The 11281-nt window shown below is 47.0% G+C and overlaps 2 protein-coding genes across 3 annotated transcripts; both read left to right on the forward strand.

Moving 5' to 3' along the window:
• Positions 1-334: 334 nt before the first annotated feature.
• LOC123189946 (sphingoid long-chain bases kinase 1) lies at positions 335-6217 on the forward strand. 2 transcript variants are annotated; one of them, XM_044602472.1, is made up of 9 exons: positions 335-637; positions 1131-1638; positions 1729-2085; positions 3029-3122; positions 3231-3268; positions 3354-3500; positions 3632-3731; positions 4723-5675; positions 5874-6217. In XM_044602472.1, the coding sequence occupies exons 2-9, from the start codon at positions 1225-1227 to the stop codon at positions 6021-6023; spliced, it is 2253 nt and encodes a 750-aa protein (XP_044458407.1). In that variant the 5' UTR covers positions 335-637; positions 1131-1224; the 3' UTR covers positions 6024-6217. The 2 variants fall into 2 exon arrangements, with proteins under 2 accessions (XP_044458407.1, XP_044458406.1); XM_044602471.1 differs by having other exon boundaries at positions 364-637; positions 1102-1638.
• Positions 6218-9389: 3172 nt separating this feature from the next.
• On the forward strand, positions 9390-10808 carry LOC123185787 (homeobox-leucine zipper protein HOX22). The gene is made up of 2 exons (XM_044597610.1): positions 9390-9986; positions 10092-10808. The coding sequence occupies exons 1-2, from the start codon at positions 9516-9518 to the stop codon at positions 10416-10418; spliced, it is 798 nt and encodes a 265-aa protein (XP_044453545.1). The 5' UTR covers positions 9390-9515; the 3' UTR covers positions 10419-10808.
• Positions 10809-11281: the final 473 nt, after the last annotated feature.

An 11281-nucleotide genomic window follows, 5' to 3' on the forward strand; every position in this document is an offset into this window, starting at 1 on the left:
CCTAAAATTGACTCATTAGCGGCGATGCCTTCAAATCGTCAATACTTGCACGCGCTCTCATCAAATTCTCCATCCCCCTACGCAATAGGCTCGAGCCGATGAAGAGTGCAAAGAACAAAGTTATTTCTTTTTCGAACAAATGGCAAAGAGATTATTGACTCAAGATCCATATTTCTATCTATGTGTGATTATACAACGCCTAGACCCTGGGTATTTTCGGATAACAAACGAGTACCAGTGTACAAAGTTCTTGTCTTTACCATCCATCTGACACAATACAATAATTTCTGATGCAGTCAGAATCTGCACACCCTCCATCTACCATCAAATCACCCAGTCGTGCCAGCCACCGATTTGAACCATCAGAAAACTCCACTCCTCCAGTCCTCCTCCTCCCCAGCTAGACGGACTTTTCCTCTCCACCCTCCTGTGCCTTTCCTCTTCCTCCCCGATCCCTTCCTCCGCCACGCTGCTCTCATGCTCTGCCCTACCCAATCTCCCCTATAGTCCACCACCGCTGTGCTCCCCCAACAACCCCGCCGCTGACGCGCGTCGCCGCCATCGCCGCCCCCGCTCCTACTTCACCGCGTCGCTGCTGTCTCCGCCCCGTCCGCAATCCCGGACACTGGTTTTTGAGGTACGAGCTTTTGGTCATTCGGTGATTACTTGACCCGAACCGATCCTGTAAATTTTTCGCGTGCCGGTGCGCACCCTCCAAACAATCTAGATCCGCCCCGTCGTGCTCCCCATATCTCTGTATCAAACCACGAATTCGAGACCTGGAAATGCGTTGTAGCACATGTGGTTGTGGAGATCTGAATTTGTACGGCTATAGGAGTTGAATTGTTTCAAGTCTCACAAAAAGGTATTCTAGGATACTAGACAGTTTAGCGGATATTAGGCATAATATATCATCACTTCAGATATTCCAGCAGTACTAGTGAGGAGCTGCCCTTTTGTGGCTATCAGTCTTTGGGGGATGAAGCTCATATGTGCTCGTTTGCCCTGAACACATGCTTTTGATCCATGGGAAGCAATGAGCAGTTACCAGCTATATATATGCATCTTACTTATATTTGTGCTGTTTCTCTTTTGTCGCAGATTATTTAATTATGCCAATCCTTTCACAGGGCAACTGGGGTCATCATGTGCCATACTCTTCTTAAGCTGTATCAAACCCCTTACCCGTTCCGATGCTCTTAAGGTCCTGCTTAAAACAAAGAGATGGACGCAACTGATCTAGAGAATCCAACATCCAGAAACTCATCTCAGAAATCCAGCCGCCGTTCCAGTAGCCGGCGTTCTCAAAAGTCAGCTGGGCAACAATCTTCCCCCACTGTATTTCCAGAGAAAAGAGGCAAATCTAGATCTTTGAGGCAAAAGCATGTGGCTGTTGACAATAAAGATGCCAAAAAGGGTAAAAACCATGAGCGTAGAACTGATACGGTGGATGAGAGGTCCAATTTTGTAGGTTTCGAAGTCTATTCTGGCAAACTGTTTTATGACAGGAAAAATAAAAGTATAGGGGCGGATGGTCATCTGTCATCAAACAAGAAAGCTGATACAACTGATGCAAGACTCACAAGTAAAGCCCTTATATGGGGTTCTACTGTACTCAGCCTTGAGGATGTCATCTCTGTAAGTTTCAGAGACCAAGATGCACTTCAATTGTTATTTGGCCCAGTTGACAATCCCGTGATTTTGTGTGACGTGTTTGTATCTTCGCAGGTATCTTATAATTCTGGCCTCCAACATTTTACTTTACATGCATATCCTGCTAAGAACTCTCTATTTGGAAAGGCACATAGAGCTCGGAAGGACTTCCGGTTTATGGCCTCTACACTAGACGAGGCCATTTTGTGGGTAACATGCTTTGCAGAACAGAACATATACATTAATGTACTGCCTCATCCTGCAACATCCAGTATTAAGCAAGACACAGATGCCCCCCTTGGTGGGGTTCTATTTGATTACCCGCCAATCAAATGCAGAACTCCGCAGAGAATACTTGTTATATTGAACCCTCGTTCTGGACATGGTCGATCAATTAAAGTTTTCCATGAAAAAGCAGAACCTATATTTAAGGTAACTTTTGATGGTTTCAATGTAAAACTTCTACCTTTTGCACTGCTTTTAAAAGCAATATTCGAAGCGACTGTATATATCTGTCTGGTGATAAACTTGCTTCATGAAACCTCTATTGACCATTTGGTCTTCAGCCTTGTGGAAATCTCATGAAGAAGATGATAGTACTCTCCTCTGTTGTTTCTTAAGTTATACTGTTATGTTCTTGGCCTTTTAGTGTATTTGATATTTAACTTTGACCCTTACTATTCATAGGTTTATATGATAAATTATAATAATATGATAATACTTTAACAAAAAATTTACTGATGTACTACCTCTGTAAACTTTTATAAGATAATCGGGGTAGTCTTAAAACATATTGGTGGTTAGGTTTATATTGGAATCAGTGACCTAAAACGTCTTATAAAAGTTTACAGAGGGAGTAATTTTCATATAGATATTGGGGTAGTCTTAAACATATTTGTGGTTAAGTTTGAGTACAACAAATTTTAAAATAACAGGAAAGCAGGGTGTATTTCAGCTTCTTATTAATTTCAACCTGTAATAGTAAAGGTGGAAAATAAGGAATACAGTAATTGAACAGGAACAAATAGCTCTGTTAAATTCCACAGGGAAAATGTTTCGGCAATATGATTAGCATTTTAACTCCTCTCCCGTGGCAGCATGAAATCGACTGTTGTAATCTTGTAGAACTCACATGAGTTATTCACTTTGAAATGAGCTAACTTGGGTACTGCTGATCTCGTTTTCTGTAGATTATTTAGAAGATAGTTGCATAAGCTGAAATTTCTAAGCTCCTGTTTATGATGAATATTGGCGATTTGATGCGCTGATTTATGGATTCTTCCTATCATATATAAATATTAGGCACTCTTATTCTTAACTATGTAAGTTTTATATTGTTTACCTCCAGCAACTAATCCCCTGTGATCTGGTGTAGCTTGCAGGTTTTCACATGGAAGTAGTTAAAACTACTCACGCTGGTCATGCGAAGTCTCTCGCGTCTACTTTTGATTTTGGCGCATTCCCTGATGGTATAAACTTTACGCATGTTTTTAAATAGTTTATGTAAGGCCCAATATAGAGGCAACCATTGCAGCTGGTCTAATTAATGCCTTGATTTTTTTATTCTATCTTTGTAGGGATTGTCTGTGTTGGCGGTGATGGAATAGTAAATGAGGTTTGCACATAATATTCATATCACTATTTTATATGTGTAGTCATGTAGTGACTTAAATGTTAGCTGAACATTGATAATTTTGCAGGTGTTCAACGGTCTTCTCACCAGAAGCGATAGAACAGAAGCTGTGTCAATTCCAGTTGGAATAATCCCAGCAGGATCGGACAACTCACTTATTTGGACTGTTCTGGGAGTTAAGGATCCTATTTCTGCTTCATTGTTGATTGTTAAGGTATGCCAAATTTATCACAACTTCTTCTTACATGAAGAACGGAATTTCAGCTTATGTTCTCACTTTCACCTTTTACAAAATTAGTTTATCACTTTTAAACTTTTCTCACAAGAACTATCCCTTGGTAACAGGGTGGCTTTACAACCCTAGACATATTGGCTGTTGAGTGGCTCCAATCCGGGCTAATACATTTCGGCACAACTGTTTCATACTATGGTTTTGTTAGTGATGGTAAGTTGGTAACTGCAAATGTGCTTTCACATTTATTTTGTTTCACTATTTATCACGTTTCTTCTGATATACTCCTCCACAGTTCCCTAAAACTTGTTGTTGGACATTTGCAAAGTCAAACTTTAGAAACTCTGCCTACCAACATCTCTAAAGATTTAGATTGATACTTGAAAATCCTATGCGGAAATTTATCTTGATAATTACTTCCATGATATACAGTTTCGTTGGGTTTTATACATAGATTGCAATTGATATTAATTGTCAAAGTTACATTTTGGAGACCATGTCAATGTCTAATGTCTAAAACAACAAGAGTAATACTGTATGACATACTTTCTCTGTCTGTAAAAATAAATGACAATCATACAACAAACTTTTCTAATTTTGACTACTATACATAGACAAATATTTAGATTGGTAAGGAGAAAATAGTACCTTAGAATTTTCATGAAAACGTTTTCATAATATAAAATTTCATAATTTTATACTAACATGCACCTATAAAATTTCATAGTTTTATACAAACATGCATATTGATAACCATGTCAATGTCTAAAATGGCATCTTACGAACTGCATGAGTATATAATGATTCCACAGATAGTCAAACATGGATCTGATTCTGATTTTCTTAATATCAGTAATAAGTATTTTTAGTAGCTGTTTTTTGTAGTGCATTTTTAATTTGGAGGACTTCTTCAACAGTAACAGCATATGATAACCCACTTTTAATTTGCTTTTTGTAAGTTTGCATTCGATCTAAAGTTCCCTGAGCAAATGATGTAGTTTTGTCCTCGTAAGTCTATTCTTAATGAGTTTCAAGATCTGCGTATAGTTCTTAATTACTAATTTACTAATGTACCCTTATCAGCCATAACTGCAAACATAGAAATTTAGTTTATTTGTCTACTATCAAGTATTTGCAGAAGTGCAGCATGGCATAGCACTGAAAAAGTTTACTGAGCTGAAAAACTATTTCAACTTTGCTGCAGTCCTGGAACTTTCCGAGAAATACCAGAAGAGATTTGGCCCTCTTCGATATTTTGTGGCTGGAGTACTCAAATTTTTGTGTCTACCAAGTTACTTCTATGAGTTAGAATATCTTCCTTTGTCCAAGGACATGTCCGGGCATGGAAAAGGTACAGGACAAGACAAAGTTGAATTGTCTGATGTCTATACAGATGTAATGCGCAGTCGATCAAAAAGAGAAGGATTTCCACGAGCTTCCAGTTTTTCAAGTATTGACTCTATCATGACTCCAAGTAGGATGTCTCTTGGGGACTTTGACACATCAGGTGGTACAGCGGCAAGCAGTGAACCGTCAGAGTATGTTCGTGGTCTTGATCCAAAAGCAAAACGGCAATCTATGGGCAGAAGCAACATTGTTTCGGAACCAGAAGAAGTCCTACGCCCTCAACAGCATCATGCATCATACTGGCCAAGAACGAGGTCCAAAACAAGGACCGATAGAAATTCAGTTGGTGTCACAGCTTCTAATGATACACGGTTATCTTGGGCAGCCCCTTCAATGCATGATAAGGAGGACATTTCCTCGACAATATCAGATCCAGGACCTATTTGGGACAATGAACCAAAGTGGGACACTGGGCCAAGATGGGACACAGAGCCAACTTGGGAGCCTGACCACCCTATCGAACTTCCTGAACCACCAGAAGATATAGAAATCGGAACATCTATGGAACTTGTGCCGAATTTGGATGAGAAATGGGTTGTCAGGAAGGGGCACTTTCTTGGTGTCCTAGTATGTAACCACTCATGCAAAACAGTTCAAAGTTCCCAGATTGTCGCGCCAAATGCGAGCCATGATGACAACAGTCTGGACTTACTTTTAGTTGGCGGAAGGGGGAGATGGAAGCTGTTGAGATTTTTCATACTACTGCAATTTGGTCGCCACCTTTCTTTACCATATGTGGAATATGTGAAGGTATCATGCCACTTCTGTCCTTGCTCAAGTTATTTTTCTGCCATGTTCCATTTGTGCTTTTTGAAGAGCTTCCATTTGACGTCGGGGGTGGGGTGGGGTTCATTTTTGTCAGAAATATTACTTCCTTTTACACAGTATAATTGTTTGCTTCTAGTAACAACACTGACTCGGTCTTAACTGCTGGTCCGACATTGACAGGTGAAATCAGTCAAGGTTAAACCTGGTGCAAACACCCACAATGGCTGTGGGATAGACGGGGAGCTCTGCCGCGTCAAGGGGCAGGTAGTCTGCTCCATGCTACCGGAGCAGTGCAGGCTTATTGGCCGGCAATGTAAACAGCCTATTTAAGCACCACAAGTCTGCTGAGCTTCACGAGTTTTTGAGGCGCTGTATGATCTGTTGTCACTTGTAACAGTTGATTTTGAGTTGTCTATATTATCGTTTACTTGCCAATGAGGGTGCGGGTGACTGGTCGGTCAGACAATGTTGTGACGGTTCTGTATATTTGAGTGATTATAGAGGGGATACCTCAGTTCTTTTTATCTGATCTGATCTTATTTTTGTTGACATCTACTAATGCTGCGTTTTCCCTTTCGACGATAGAGGAGTTTGTTGACGGCAGCTTGTGAATTGCCTGCCCATGACTAGGATATATAAAGCCAGTTCCTATGTACAGTATATATAATCCCCTAATGCTTTGCAGAACAACTTCACATCATTTGCCAACATTATTCAGATGCAGAGGTTTTCGAGACCAAAACAGGTTCAGATTTTAGTCATCGTGTGTACCATCCTTGACTGCTAATCAAAACATGTTGCTTGCATGTTTGTCGCTCTGATTAGTCTTGGACATGAGCTCACCCGGGAACAGCTGTAGTGGTACCATTGGATGGGAAGCCAAAGCCTAAGAAAAAACATCCGACTAACGTGTGAAATTGTGACGGTTTTTCAGAGGCCTGACAGCAAACTCGTGTGCGGATATGGTTCTCTAATATGCAACGGCTCCCTGATTGGAGAAGGTGCGCCGTGGTCGGGGGTCAAACTTAAAAAGATTCAATAAGAGGGGATGCCGCAAGCAATCTGGTAGGGCCTACTAATCAACTACGACAAAACTTACAAAAATTGCGCTGATTAGTGCGATTTAGCGCAACGCAAAGTGGTATCGCTTTGCAGAATAACTTAGCCTGGCCACTACTGCTGCTTAGCAAAGGTGCTTTCCTTCTCCATTTGGTTGGACTGTCTTGCTTTTGAAGTAAATATAAACTAAGAAAAGGATCTCGTGTTAAGTAGTATATCATACTTGATTTTGCCACGTGCATTATCAGGATCTCGTGTTAGGCCCCCGGAAAACACGAACCGGAAGAAACAGAATCAGATGAAAACTCGTGACAGACATCAACAGGGCATGTACAGTGGTTGTTAAGACGGTGTTATCTTAAACCTTGCATGTAATTTAGAGATAACAATAAAAAGATGTCTACAATAGATTATCTCCTTTTATAATTTCTCTCTCTTCACCTTAGCATTTATCCTATGTGATACTTTTAAAATAGTATTATTGTACGTGCCCTCACTTCCTGGCTCATGACAAGTAGTAGAAACAAATACCGCAAGAACATGTAGATTTCAGACTCAAATTGCCTACGGATAGGATCGTTCATCCCTTCACGTGACTGATCTTAAAGAGGGTAGGCAGATACAGGCGCACAGTACTAGCATACATACACAAACGAAAAAGGAGGTAGGTAGGCAGCAGATTGAGCCGGCGCACAGTACCACGCATGCATACACGAACGAAAATGAAACACGGACGGGTCGAACTCCTTCCCGCGCCCCCGTCTCGATCCCCAGGCCCAGCGGAATTTAAATCGTAGCACACCAGATGGCGCCATGAACCCCCACGAGGCACGAGCTCGGGAGGAAGGGAAGGCGTGCGCGACTGTGGCCACGCGGCCAAGCTTTCCATCTCTCCACAGAAACTGGCGCGACGCCGACGCGCGCACCAGCCACGGGTAGCGCGCGACGCCGACCCGCCTCGCCATTCGCGCGGCGCCGCGTGTGCCGCCCCCGCCCGGCGCCCACTCGCGCGCGTACGTGTGGCTGCCTCTGTCCGGCCGGCCGTCGACGTCCGCGGTGGCCCCGCCGCCGCCGCGCGCGCGCCCCTTCTCCTCCTCCTCCTCTCCCTCCTGGTCCCGGCCGGGCTAGCCGGCCGGTCGCCTAGCCTGTCCGTGTAATAACTGTGCCTTCTACTACGTACCTTGCACACCTCTCCCTCCTAGCCTGCTACCGCACTCGAGTAAGTCCTCGCCGCGATTAATCACGGTGGTCACCACGGACAGCTACCCAGCTGACCCTGCCCGTGCAACAGCAGCTTGGCACCGCTTGGGCGCCGGCCCGATCGCTGTGAGCTGTTGCGTTTGTACTGTGTTTCTCAGTAGAAAAAAAAACTATCCATAGTTCGAATGATCGACACTAACCGGCAGTGGCAGTCGTAGCCCGGTCTTGGCGTGCTATCAACTTTTGTGTCGTGCTACACTGCGGCTCGAAATGACCCGACCCGCGCCCGCCGTTACCGAAGCCGGAAGAACTCCACCAGCGCACTACTACGAGCGTTCAACAAATAAAGGCAGTTCAGTCGCACCGGGTCACCGCTTTTAACTTGCCTGATCTGCTCTAGCACGTTTGGATCGTGGGAGGTCGGGGGCAGCGAATCGCCGGCCTCCGGGTGGAGAACGATCGGTCGGGGATAACCTCTGCTCCCCGCACTGACCCCGCAAGTGCTCGCCTATCACGTTCGCTTCGCTTCACCGTATCTGTTTATCTTGAGTTACCATGATGTCCCTTCCTCTCTCTCTCTCTTTTTTCTTTCTTTTTTTGACATGGTGATGTCCCTTCCTGGTAAACGATCAATCGAGTGGTAAACTGGGAGTAGTAGTAGAACGCACAGAGGCGCCAGGCGACAACAGGCGACAAGACCCGCCAACGCGCTAGCTGAGTGGCGTGCTGCGTGCATCGGCCCGGCGAACGGGACAAACGCGGCGCGCCACCTCGACGCCCCTTCCGGCGGAAGCCCCCGCACACCTGGCGCCGCGACGGCGACGCGTGCAGCCCCCCGACGGAGCGCGCACGGCCATTGGTCCTACCTGTTCCTCCTCCCGCGCCCGTCCCCGTCTCCCCGTGGAACACCAAGGCGCACACCTTTCCACCACCCATTGGCCGGCAAGCCCGCCCCATGATACACCACCGGAGTAGTACTACGTAGTGCTGATCCTTTCCCGTGCAGCCGATCGATCGATTCGTAGTAGATGAAAATGCAAGAGGTTCCGTGGCGTGGACAGACAGACATAGGCAGAGAGAAATAAACGAATGAAAATTACTCGTCCGGTAGAGGCTTGCAATTCGTAGGCCGGAAGGAAGCCTTGAGTGAGCGGAAGGAGGAGGAGTAGAAGCAAGATCTTTGCACCCGTGGCCACGTTTCGGGTGCCGATCTCGAGGCGGGAGGATAGACATGGGGGCGCCGTGGTGGGCGCAGCCTCTGGCGCCGCTGGATCCGCGACACTTGGCCCGGGGCGCGAAAGCGGCTTTCGCGCGGTGTCAGGCCGCGTGGGCCCGGACGGGGAGGTTTCTTTATCCGCCGTCGCGAAGACCACATGTTCGCGTCTCGCGCAGCGCGGACACGTAACGCCGCCCGCCGGTATAAAACGGGCCTCCCGGCGCCGAGAGACAGAGGAAGGAGGAAGGGACGGACGGCATAGCGTAGGGAGGGGATCCATCCAGCAGAGCAGAGGAGAGCAGCGACCGGTCGGAGCAGAGCAGTGGCGGCCCACTGGGTCGGTCGGCATGGATTACCACCACCATCACCAGCAGCAGCAGCAGTTCCTGATGCCTCCGCCGGCGTCGCTGCCGGCGCAGCAGCAGCTGTGCGCGCCGATGATGGGCATGGGCATGGAGATGGGCATGGAGATGGAGATGGAGATGGAGATGGAGATGGAGGAGCAGCTGTGCTTCGTGGGGAGGGGCGGCGGGGGTCGGGGGGCGGAGAGGAAGCGGCGGTTCACGGAGGAGCAGACACGGTCGCTGGAGTCCATGTTCCACGCGCACCACGCCAAGCTGGAGCCCCGGGAGAAGGCGGAGCTGGCGCGCGAGCTGGGCCTGCAGCCGCGCCAGGTGGCCATCTGGTTCCAGAACAAGCGCGCGCGGTGGCGCTCCAAGCAGCTGGAGCACGACTTCGCCGCCCTCCGCGCCGACTACGACGCCCTCCACTCCCGCGTCGAGTCCCTCAAGCACGAGAAGCTCGCCCTCGCCGCACAGGTAGCTAATCTAATCGCTGCGCACGTATTCTTAATCTCTTCTTGGCTTCTTGCCGATAGTACTTAATCCAGCTGCTAACTGGAGTACGTACGTACGTGTGTGCAGTTGCAGGAGCTGAGCGAGAGGCTGAGGGAGAGGGACGGCGGCGGCGGTGGCGCGGCGACCGCCACCGCCAGCAGCAGCAGCTGCAACGGAGGCGGCCGGGAGCTGGACGACGACAAGAGGAACGTCGTCGACGTCGAGCCCCCCGAGAGCTGCGTGCTCGGCGGGACGGCGTGCGGCACGCCGGCGGACGTCTCGGCGTCGGTGGAGTCCGAGTGCGACGACCACCTCCACTACGACGGGGCGGTCTTCCCGGAGTCCTTCTGCGCCACGCCGGAGCTGTGGGAGCCGTGGCCGTGGCCGCCCGTCGAGTGGAACGCGGTGGCTTGAGGCCCTGGAGTAGTATATACATGTTGTGAACCCACGTAGGCGGCTTGTGTGTGTAGCTTCACGTACGTACGTGCATGTTGTGCTCGATTTCCCATCTGGTTGGGGATACATGCGAGAGAGGCGAACGGGGGCGCGGCAATGACGGGTGGGTCCGTGTAAGACAGAGGGTGATGCACCTGAATACAGAGAAGTGACCTGAAACCATGGAGGCGACCGCCCAGCCAATGGGATCAGGGATTCGGATGCTGCTAAAATGTTGCGAGTTAGAGATCATTGGTGGAGTTTGCATCAGCTGTTCTGTTTGTTGTTGCACCCGCTGTGAATTCAAATGTTGGAGGTAGGACCGATCCATCAATTGATAATACTACAAAATACTGCTTCTCAACTTTAGAATCTCGTGTGGAGCATCGGCAGTAGGTTCTTGTCTAGGATTGTCCAAACGTTCATCATGGTTAGCCGTTTCGCTAATTAACTTTCTGCAGCCCGCTTCTAGAAAATCTTAACATTAACGCCTAAAATTGCACTGTTTTAAGGTGTGCAACTTTAGAGGAAATTTGGTACAATATGTGGTTATATAGATCGACTTAAGAGATAAGTTTGGTTAAAGCCTGATTCAAAACCTAAGAAATGTGACCGATTTAAGCAAAGTTAAGACAACCGATGAATTGATACCCCTCGCTTAATTGGAGTTCAAACTTTCAACTTTTTGATTGGTATGTTGATTGTTAGTGAATCACCCAAGGGAAAAACATGCTGCTAATATGTTTTCCTTTACTCTTGCTCCCAATTTTATTTTATTTTTTGCTGATGTTAGGGGAACTCTAGCGGATCCCTAGAAAACGGTTCATTCCTCAAGATATTCT

This window comes from Triticum aestivum, chromosome 2A, assembly GCF_018294505.1.
Source record: "Triticum aestivum cultivar Chinese Spring chromosome 2A, IWGSC CS RefSeq v2.1, whole genome shotgun sequence".
NCBI classification, from domain to species: Eukaryota; Viridiplantae; Streptophyta; class Magnoliopsida; order Poales; family Poaceae; genus Triticum; species Triticum aestivum.